The sequence below is a fragment of the Anneissia japonica genome, unplaced genomic scaffold (assembly GCF_011630105.1).
Source record: "Anneissia japonica isolate Jap-2015-1 unplaced genomic scaffold, ASM1163010v1 scaffold288292_len1863012_cov191, whole genome shotgun sequence".
In the NCBI taxonomy this organism is placed as follows: Eukaryota; Metazoa; Echinodermata; class Crinoidea; order Comatulida; family Comatulidae; genus Anneissia; species Anneissia japonica.
The window spans coordinates 1,257,428-1,269,336 of NW_022688773.1; the positions used below are offsets into that span (position 1 = coordinate 1,257,428).

At 29.4% G+C, this 11,909-nt stretch overlaps 1 protein-coding gene across 1 annotated transcript in view; it reads left to right on the forward strand.

Annotated features, from left to right (window-relative positions):
* The window catches only part of LOC117123365 (homeobox protein Hox-D5-like), a 6,818-nt gene extending 2,405 nt beyond the window's left edge, over positions 1–4,413 (forward strand). The window contains exon 2 of the mRNA XM_033269256.1: positions 3,117–4,413. Coding sequence (XP_033125147.1) covers positions 3,117–3,391 — 275 coding nt within the window. The 3' untranslated portion in view covers positions 3,392–4,413. The remainder of the gene's footprint in view (positions 1–3,116) is intronic.
* The last annotated feature ends 7,496 nt before the right edge of the window (positions 4,414–11,909 follow it).

Consider the following 11,909-nt stretch of genomic DNA (forward strand, 5'->3'; position numbering starts at 1 on the left):
AAAAACTGTATATATAATTGTATTTACATTGTTATTACTTTAGGCAATTCCAAGTAATTCTTTTAATTGTTTATTTCCCAGCGACATAGCCGATACATTCTCATTACCCACAGCTCAGTTTTATTTATGTACTTATGATTAATATATAAATATAATTATATCGTGACAGTTTGAACGCTAATTCTTACATAAACCCAAGTTCTTAGCAGGCCCAACTGCTAATGATAAAATAAAACTAATTTATTTCACCCGGAAAATGTTACTACTCATGACATTATGTTTTAAACGAATGACCTATGGTTGAGCTTATAGTAAAATGACCCAAAGTGACCCTCTTAACAATACAACAACTATTTAACTTTGAAAGCAGTTACATTACCGCAAATAGGCTAATAAACGTTATCACAAAGTAGGCCTATAATCATCCAATGTATATTAAGTATTTCTAAGTCATAACCTTGTAACTGAAATTTACTACTGTAATTAATATCTCTATTATGTACACAGTAACGACGTATGGTAAGAGTTAACTGACGAAATACAAATCTAGGGGTCACAAGGCAAGAAAACTAAAGATTTTCAAAATATTTTTTTTTTTTTTTTTTTTTAAAGCAGATGATATTTGTTTTAACATCTGAGTAGCCATTTTTACACCTGGCCTAATACACTTGCATGATTGATGTCTTTTATTCAATAACATTTATAGGTTTTATGTATTTTGTGTTAAATGACGCAAATACAACACATTTTTAACGATTTAATTTGTAATTTTTCAAACAGAATGTCAACAGTAGGTATACCTAACTATTTTTGTATGAAGACCATAATAGGCCTACATTCTATAAAGTGTTTTCGTTTTTTGCCTTATGATAATATTTTAAATGTGGTTAGCCTCCCAATGCTTAAATTGTTGTTTATGTAAGCTATATTTAATATGAATGTAGGCGCAGTCATTTACCCTCGAACTTTAGTAGGTTACAATATATAATTATTACGTACCTTATTATTAACATATACATATAATAATAATAATAATAATAATAATAATAATAATAATAATAATAATAATAATAATAATAATAATAATTATTATTATTATTATTATTATTATTATTATTATTATTATTATTATCATTTTTATTATTATTATTATTCTGTATTATATTGTTACCGGTACTAATTTATCAATCATAGTCATTATCATTTATTAATATGATATTATTGCATAGTTATTATTATTACAGTTAAGATTAGTATTGTGTTATTATTATAAGTAGAAAAATTAGAGCGAGTATTTAATACTGAATAGCCGTTATTGTCTACTTGCCATGTACTTTAGGTGCGTAAATGGTTACACGGTAAAAAAAAAAATTAATGTTTACCAATCATTCAGTGATTATTAAACCACAACATACAATAACACACAATAACATACAACTAAACATACTTAAGTAAAATAATTAACCATATATTTGATTCTATCAAGTGCATAAACCATAGCCATTATCTGTAATGTAGTCGATGGTCGGATATCTATGTTGTACGTATGACCATTACTAGTGTCATAATCGACGTTTTCATAATTTACTGCCTGTATCGCTATTACATAAACAGGCTTTTTTTTTCAATTGCATAATAACGATGTGATTCCAATCTTCAGTTATGATCTAAAAGTTAATTCAAAAAATGCCATCACTATAATATAATAATAATTTATTTAATAAGCCTAATGTTTGTTATTACAATCTGTGTTAGTACTTCATAAGATTTTTAGGAGATCCAACTCCAAATAAGGATACATGCTATTGAATTACGTTGGTTTCTTTTTTATCAACAGTAGGTTATACTACAATACTGTGATTTCAGAGTTTTATTACTTATGCCCTATCACTTTTTTTTAGAAGAACACATTTTATAAGAACACTGAGGCTGAAATTGCTTAATTTAAGTACAAATTGAGGCTAAGATAAAATTTCAAATGAAGTTTTAAATAAAAATTTAAAAAAATAGAAAACCAACAAATCCCATCTGTACCATTGTGCATTAGGTGTGACTATGTAATACCCTCTATAATACAATACAGTATTATATTGCTGAAACAATAATTTTCTATATTTGGAACCAAAATAAGAACATTTAGAGCATGAAATCGGCTAAAAAACACAGAGTCTGGGAAATATCTTACTGGTTTTTATAAAAAAAAAAAACGTATAGATGTATCAACAATATATAATACAACACTCAGATTGATCAATATTGTAGTATTTCGTGGAGTAAAATAACTAATATTTATCATTTTAATAAGAAACAAAATAAAGCATTAGGTACGTAAAGATCCAGGACTACATTATAGGTCTTTCAATATCACCAGTTGTCTTGTTTTGTGGTAATCATGTTTTTCATGTAATCATCAATGTAACAGCCATTTTGCAATGTTGTATCGTCCTACTTGAGTACTGAATGTATAAGTCAAGTACAATCAATCTAATTCCATATCCAACCTCCAAAAATACTCGTCTCCTCCTTATATATTCAAGTTACTTTAGTAGGCCTATGTCTTATAATTTCTGAGTTTTTGGAGATACACTGGATTATAATTAAGATTTAATCTCAGTATGATTTTCGCAATCGTGTCAACCTGCGGAGAACAACACTGGAGCAATTCGCCCTGGATATAATTGTGTTGCGAGAGGATTACCATAGCAATACTCATCCGTATAAAGTAAAAACTTAATCCTAAAAATTGCTCTCCAAAAAATAAGAATTGTTAATCCATACTTATATCAGCGGTTAAAATTAAACCAAGTACGGGTCTGCCTTTGCTATTATGTTCTTATTTACGTCTGAAGGGCACTCGGGAGGAATGAAACTATGTTTTTGTTTACGTTTTGTTCTTGTACATCTTGTGCGATACTGTATCTAGGCCTTGATGATACATGATACGATTGGGCTAGGCCACTCGAAAACAAAAGTTTGTTTTTGTGTATACAATTTCAAAGCATAACGTTATTTTATTTATGAATGTTTTATAAAGTATAGTTATCATTCCTTATGATAGTATATCGATATTATATATTTGTATAAATAAGCGTTTATATTTTCATCTTTCTTTTCAGGTATTAGTAGCATAGAGCCTGCTAAACGTTCACGCACCGCTTACACTCGTTACCAAACACTAGAGTTAGAGAAAGAATTTCATTTCAACCGCTACTTAACACGTCGGCGGAGGATAGAGATTGCTCACTCATTGGGCCTAACGGAAAGGCAGATCAAGATCTGGTTCCAAAATAGGAGAATGAAATGGAAGAAGGAGCATAATGTTAAAAGTATTTCACAGCTGATGGCACAAGAATCGTCAAATACGGTAGATACACCGACCGCCGTTCAATGAACTTAGTAAAAGGTCGCAATTGAATTGAAGAAAAAAAAAATGAACATTTTTAAAGAACCACAAAAATCGATCTTTATCAAATCAGTATAAACGTTGTATTTTGCGAAAAAATCAAGGTGAGTTAAGATGAAAAGAGCACCGTACCGACAAGCACTGTACGCAGGTGTCCCGGTGAGGAAAAGGAAGAAACCATCGCTTACCATCCGTTAATTCAACTTGTGTGCTAGTTCTGAAATTTTTGTTAAGCAATTCTTTTTTATTTAAATCTTGATATATTTCACGTCATTAATTACGTTGTATATCAACTGTGTTGGTTTATCTCCTGTGGTCACCGGTGAAACTGATTAGATGTTCATATCCATGTGGCGGATCATTATATCATAAGGGTTCTGTAAACTATAAACACCATGCGTATAATTATTTTCATATATTTATAAATCATAGTTTTAAAAAAGACACTTCACAAAACCTCGTAAAACATTTCACAAGTTCATATAGACCTACCATTAGAATCATATCTAAGAAATGTAGTGCAATTATATACATTCATTCCTCATCATATGCAATATAAACAATTAATTGTTTGTATGCAGTTTACAGTAGGCCCTATATATATATATATATATATATATATATATATATATAGACAGATATATATCTGTATAAACATACACTTGCATCGATGCATTTTTACTGTATAAGAATAACAAATACGAAAGTAGGCATACTGTATAATGATGCTTATATAATTATAAAAAATACAGTAAATGATTACGATAGGCCTATAAAAATAAATGTATATACACTACATTGATAAACAAACTTATTTACAACGAAATAGTTTTGAAGGTTTATTTTGCTTTTAAATGCGAGAATTAATTGTAATTTATGAATTGTAAATGTTATGTAATTTAATCAACTGCCAATTGACAAAACAAATAGTTTATTAGCGCATAAATATAATTATGACACTTCAAACAAAACGTTTTAAAAGATATTTTTTCTGCTCAATTACTGTAGTTGTCACTAAACAAAAATTTAAAATGATTACTGAAAAAGTTTTGTTTTGTTGCTCGTTTCCAATTAATTTAAGCACCATCTTAATGAAATAGAACAAACACTGATTATTTAGTTAGATGGTTTGATTTTTGATTTGATATACGTCCCAAGCGAAATGAAAATCTTAGACATTTCGGAGCCCATCACTTGCAAAACAGTCACGGATCACTTGCACACAAGAAGCCTTAGAAATTATAGACAAGTTGAACAATTTAAATAATTGAAGTCCAATCTACGATTTAGATGATTTCTTCTGTTTTCATCGAATTCGATTATTTCGAATTGAGTACGACACTGCTGGTTACTTTCATGAATTGAGTTTCTAAACGCCTGGAGACTACAACGTTTCAGCCTATAAAGCTGATATTGCCCGCGGTTGACACGTCCTCTGCGTGTAGAGTAATTATTATTGAAATCGCTGCCGCGGGAGATTTTGTTGTAACCACTGATGGTTAGTAACGCAGGCTGTATTCCTAACGGGCCTAGAGTATTGTGCAGACTATGTATTCATTCCCCTTTAATAACTTCTAGAATAGAGCCATGTTCAGATTACATTTGCTCACTAAATTGATAAATAGATGATGAATTAATCGGCTCAACAGATAGATATTTAATACGTTATTCAACAACTTGTTTGAATTAAGTGGAAACAATGATCAGGATTTAACTACATCTAGTTATTCTTTCAGTTGGAATATCGTATTTCTTTACCATTTAATAGAAAGATATATTTTTGAAATTGCAAACGAATAAAAAATTTTGATTAAGAAAGCTTGCAAACATAATACAGGCATTGGTGGTGAAGAATATTGGTTTCTTTGATCACAATAAACATTGTCATAAAAGCGGGAGTTTTTAAAAATGCAATTGTCGTTAATTTAATCGGATGTAGCGATTACTCAAATAACCTTCTTCAAATTTAGCATTCAACACAGCCATTCATTCCAATTTTGCTGATGTTCATATCTTAATGAGTAGGTGTTATAACTGAATTTCAATTCAACAACTTAATTCGCATCTCTGACAAAAGAAAAAAAAAATTCTAGGTCAGTATCTATTGAGAAACAATGACATATCCATTATTATTTGTCCACGATTGTTGATAAGTATTTAGAGTATGGAATTGCACTCTATGTGTGTTCCCGGCCAGTCGCCAACATGCTGTAAGCTGGTGATAATTAATGACATATTAATTGTATATTCCAATTGAAGGAATACATTTTAAGTACTGTATTATAAAATAAAATCGAATCGAATCGAATACCAATTCAGAAATGTAAATATCAGAGTGACAGAATTTGACACACATTTGCAAGAAAGATACACAATATCATATACTGTACTGTATCTACTTATATAAAAATGGGACGTTCTATGCAGAGAACTATGATTATATACTATACTGTAACACATGCCTATGTATGTGCATATGGAATATATATATATATATATATATATATATATAATATTATATATAATATACCGGTATTATATATTATATATATACTGCATATATATGAGTATATATATACATATATAAAGACCTATATAATAGGTCTACATAGGCCTTTATAGACCTAATATAGCCCTATATATTAATATATAGGCCTAATTTATTGCAGTAGGCATATATAAATAAATATATACATACCGTTATAAATTATATGTATACTGTATATAATATGTATATATATGTGTGTATTTGCATCTTTATGTCAAATGAACACGAGTCATAATTATTAGAGGTCACATTTATTTAAATTGTTGCAATATTTTGCATTTATTGTTATACGAAAAGAAGGTTAAAACAATTTACTTTTGCAACTGATCCCGAAGGTGCCAAACAATCCACTTGCAGTAGCGTAAAGTTATTTTTTTAAGTGCCAAACATCTTGTTTTTAAGATTTTGATTACAATTATGTAAGATTACTTGTTTATTGTTTTTATCTGTGTCCTAAATAACGAATTATTTTTTTAAAAATATTTGACTGTGTATCATTAGGTAAGAGTACAATTTTGTAACAGTAAAATGAAACCAGATTACATCACGTTACACTTGAAATAATGTTTTATTTTAAGGTTTTTACATGTGGTTATCCATTTAGCGAAGCTGGTTATGAGGACCCTCGATGCCCTATAACAAAGTACCTCAATGAGACTTGGGAGTGTACAGTGCAGTAAGCCTGGCCTAGTTGTTTTTGGTTTTCAGAAAATCCCAGCATATTATCAAGGTTGAACCAGGAACTTGGGAATTGAATGCGGGGGAAAACCATGCAGCTTTACCGTACCTTACATATGATTAGGCCTATATTGTGTTATGATTTCAAAAATAAAAAAATAACAGTGTTATATTCTTGAAGCTGATACATTGATAAATAATGTATGTTGCCAATAGGCCTACTTTTCACTAGTTGATTTCATTTCTCATTAAGCTCCTCGTCGTGCCATGCTGCAATTTGTATTGTTTTAGATTCTATGTGAATAACGTGATTAGTGTCGATTCACTCGACATAATATGTTTTCAAATTATATTTTCATCCGAATCTCATGAGAAGACATGATGTACTTTTTTTTTTGAAATATTTGTATTTTGGTGTGTAAACACGGGAATTATGATAATTGGAGAAAGTATATAAAATTTGATTACTGAGTTCCGACCCAACGAAGTTAGTAATTATTCCTAAAAGTTTCGCTAAATGCGCCACAAACCTACGCAGTTCACCCAATATCCACAGCGTGATCCAATAAGAAGAATGGATATAATTATATACATGCGTTACTGTGTTGAAATGAATAAGTAATGGAGTCGTGGAACTGCGTGAAAACCTACGACTGCGTGCTGAAACGCGTTAGAGTGCGTACTGCTTAATGTTCAACAACGTGTTACTTAATGGTGTTAATGACGAATTTATTCAAATCGGAAGCGCAACTCGAGCATTTGCGTTTCCAAGGCGTTCACGTTATAACTTGATATTCAATACACGCATAAGCTGTTCATGTTGATTAATACTGATTCATAGACAAATCAATTACACTAGATTCTATAAATACATCTCGTAAACTGTACGTTATCTAATTTTACTCCTGAATTAATTATAAGACTTACAGTAAGTGGGGAAAGAAGCAGGTAATGTGTCCGTTTTTATCAATTTTATCAGAAAAACAATAATTTTGTTAAATTTGTATTGCAAAGCTGTTTAAAGGAAAGTGAAAAATATTTCTTTATTTGGGTAAAAATAATAATGACATGTACCTTGACTAATATGTATTCTATAAAGTTAACAGTTAATACGTGCGCACAAAAACAAAGATGTTTCTATGTAATAGGCCTACTATAAATTTTGTTGAATGTAAACAGAAAGAAATTTTAAACAATAGGCATATATTGTAAATCTTCAACAAACGTGCCTACATGATTTTTAACAATTACAAAAATGTGTCTGTAAGTTAGACTGGTTAAACTCTAATATGTTATTTAGAGACGCCTGCTTTGTCAGACAATAATTCAATTACAAAAAGGGATTTCAAAATAAAAATAAAGTATAACATTATGCCTATAGTACTGTAGGCCTGTATAAAATACTCTACTGTATTGTATGTCCCTTTTTAAATTTCTTCGTTTTATTTTTGATTTTTCACCAATTTTTGTAAAAGTTATTTAAACCGTGGAGGAATACCTCGAATGACTAAACTCCATGTTTTAATAGCTGAAAAGTACATTAGGGGATTCCCCTTTGAAAATAGATGTTGTAAATATTCAGAAGGTTATTTCTATCTGTGTGTGTTTAAATGTACGAATAATTATCGTAATAGTGAGAGCTGCAAAAAATGAGTTTTCAGGATTCTGTCAAGTGTAGGGTCAGTGTGTTATCACGTGATATGTACTTCATTCTTTTTCATAGCAAATAAATTATTCGTACTTGTTTTGCAAAACGTTTGTTAGTGTTTGTTATTTAAGTTAAATTATAGTTATTTTAATTAATAAATCCCATATTCATTACACATACATACCGGTATATTGTTTAGCTCTACTTCGGTATTGAGCACTCACCTCCTGACCTTGAATCACTTGTCAATATAATTATATATTATACATATACATACATACATAATATATATATATGCTGTCTCTTATACACATCTAGATGTGTATAAGAGACAGTATATATATATATTCCTTTTCTTTACTCAGCAAATATTTCGTCTTGATCATCAAGACTTCGTCATTGCTTTTACATAGGCCTAAGTGTTAATAATATTTTGTTATGAATGATTGACGATGAGGATTAAGATGATGATGATGATAATAACTGGCAAGTATGATTATAAGGACTTCATAAAAATGTAGGCTTATGTAACTGCGTTAAGGCGATCCGAAAAAAAAAGCCTATAGTGGCCAAGTAGGGCCCACAGTAAACATAATTAACAGTGATGGCTGGCTCTATATCAGCACACAGCTTAAAAAACACCTCTATTCGTTTGTTCAGATAAATATTTAAAAAAAAATCTATATTTAAATTAGGATATGGGGGAAGACAAGGTACTTATAACTTAAATACGCAGCATAGTTAGGGTTCACCATCCGCCTTTGCTCTAGCCTATTCCCGGATCGACATTGTAGGTGACTCCAAACAAAGGAACGGAATACACATCTGTTTTGCCACAGACGTCCAAGACTTCAGAGGGTCCCCCAAGAGATAATGCAAACCAGAAGAGGTCAGTATGTAAAAGAGTATTTGGTTTAATGGTTAATATTACTATACATTATTGTACTAGGAAACGAAGACTTAGGCCTAAATAAACGTTTATGAAAGTATCAAATTAATAGTACATTAATTATCGTATTGTATCCGTTTTGTTGTTTTCGATGTTTTTAAATATTTCAAAGGTCTTACATTGTTGTCTGTGCCTTTGGTTGCAACAAGCAAAAAGGATTCATCTATCACATGTTTGGTTTATCATAATAAAGCAATATGACTACCATACTGTACAATTTAACCAGGCACTGGTATAAACAGTCAAACCAAATCATTGCAGTTCGGAGAAAAGAATAATATGAACATAGAATAAATTTGGTGTGATTATCAAATAAAAACAACAACAATACTAAAACTAATAATAATAATAATAATAACAATAACGATAACGATAACGATAACGATAATGATAATGATAATGATAATGATAATGATAATGATGATGATGAGATGATAATGATAATGATAATGATAATGATAATGATAATAATAATAATAATAATAATAATAATAATAATAATAATAATATTAATAACCATAACATAACATATTATCACTCATTATCGTCATAATCATCGGACTAATCATAATTATAATCATTATCATTGTCGTCTTCAACATTTATCAGTATCATTATGATTAGGCCAGGAAATATGATTAGCATTATCATCATTTATCATTATTATCATTATTGTCATAATGATATTCATCTTCATTACCATTGTCATTATCGATAATTTTATCATTATTATTGGTGTTTGATCAATATTATTATTAATTATTAGCAATAATTGTGTGCTATTAGTCTACGACAATTACCATCATTATTAAAATTAACGAAAATATAAATATTAATAATATTGATGCATGTAGTCTATTTGGAATGTCGTATGTACTGACAGTAGGTCTGTAGATATAGGATGGAAGAAAGGTTTGTATTTATTGTAATCCTATATAGTACCGTACCACAAGTATTTCCACGTCAGGTAGGGCAAAATTACACCTACACATGTTTCTCCTGACGCAAATCCATTTATTGTCTATTATTCCATCACGACAATAACAATTACTATCACACTGCAGTACCCGCTGCTTGCCAGGACTCGAATTCAACCCAGCCATCAGGCGCAAGCTCGGTGGTCTAGAGGTATGATGTCAGGCTGGAGATCGTGGGTTCGAGTCCCACCCGAGAACAACTTGCGATTTTTTTCGCAGTTGTTTTCAAAAGTACTGAGTATTCGGTACATTTCCACGTCAGGTAGGGCAAAATTACACCTATACCACAAGTATTAACATTAAATCCGATAACATTTACAGAAACAAATTGATCGAATTATTCAAATTGCGAGTGTAATGTACACAGTAACTGGTATGTATCAGTATGACTGTAATATTGTACACATAATAGGCCTATTATATATTGTCTTCATATTTTTATAATTTTTTTCACTAGAATGATTACAAAAAAAATACAAAATTCATTTTTTTTATCTCCTTCTTTTATTTAAAACATGTTAGACCAGAAAACTTTTTATCAATGTTGATAAGATGGTTTCATTAAAAATAATGTTGAATGTCTAATTTTATATTTAAAAAATGTAATGAGGAAATAATTGCTATATACAATTATATTTTATGGGCCTACCTGGCATAAAATATATTATGAAAATAGTAATAATGATAATTATTATGACTGATATAAGATGATGTCAGAAAAGAGACGAGAAGTACATAAGTTTCCTGTGTCATCAACAATGACGTGTTTAATCAAATTGAAAGCATATTCTTAGGTTTCTGTATGCAAAAACTCTAATAAATCACAACTTTATAAAACATAATACTGTATTTTTACTTGGTATAATATAATAGGCAATAAATCATATTGTGTTAATACCCAGATTATCAGATAATATATTTATGCAAGACTTAAGATAAGAGATGAAGTACAACACCGCTCATTTATTATGGTATGTTAATCCGGTTCTTCAATTTTGTGCCAGACATAACTAAATATGTGTTGATTAATTACCGGTGTACTTTTGTATATATAAATAAAGAGTTATAAAATCCCTATTAATTTATAAAGTGTTTCCACTGATTACCGTATGTGCTTTTAAAATAGGTCCTTAATAGAGTTCATTTTTTTTTTAAATTGTAGGGAAGATTACAAAAACAACACTTAAATAAATTAGGTACGCGGGAATATTAACACATTAATTAAGGATATAAATTGCAATTGGAATGACCAGCTTATACAGAGAGGGTTGTATGTAACAAACTTTGAATTAATACAGTTTAAGCCTTATACTCGGATTCTTTAATTCAAAAGTCTAAGGAAGTCATAACAATGAATTATACATGTAAATTAATGAGTAAATTATAATAATTCACGATAACAAAAATAATATTAATACCTAATGATATTAAAATAATACAATTGCAATTCAAAAATAGCTATTGATAGGCCTAATACGATCATAATAGAATATTATTGTAAAATACAATTATTAATAATAAAATACCTATAATATCAATATATTTAACTCATTAATGTGTAATTCGTTGTTATTACTTCATTGGGTCTAATTAAATTTTAACTAAACCTTTATCAGAGAATGAACATACTGGCCTCATTTTACCTTATATTATTAAATCATCATTATCAATGATATTATTACCATTATTATTATTATTATTATTAT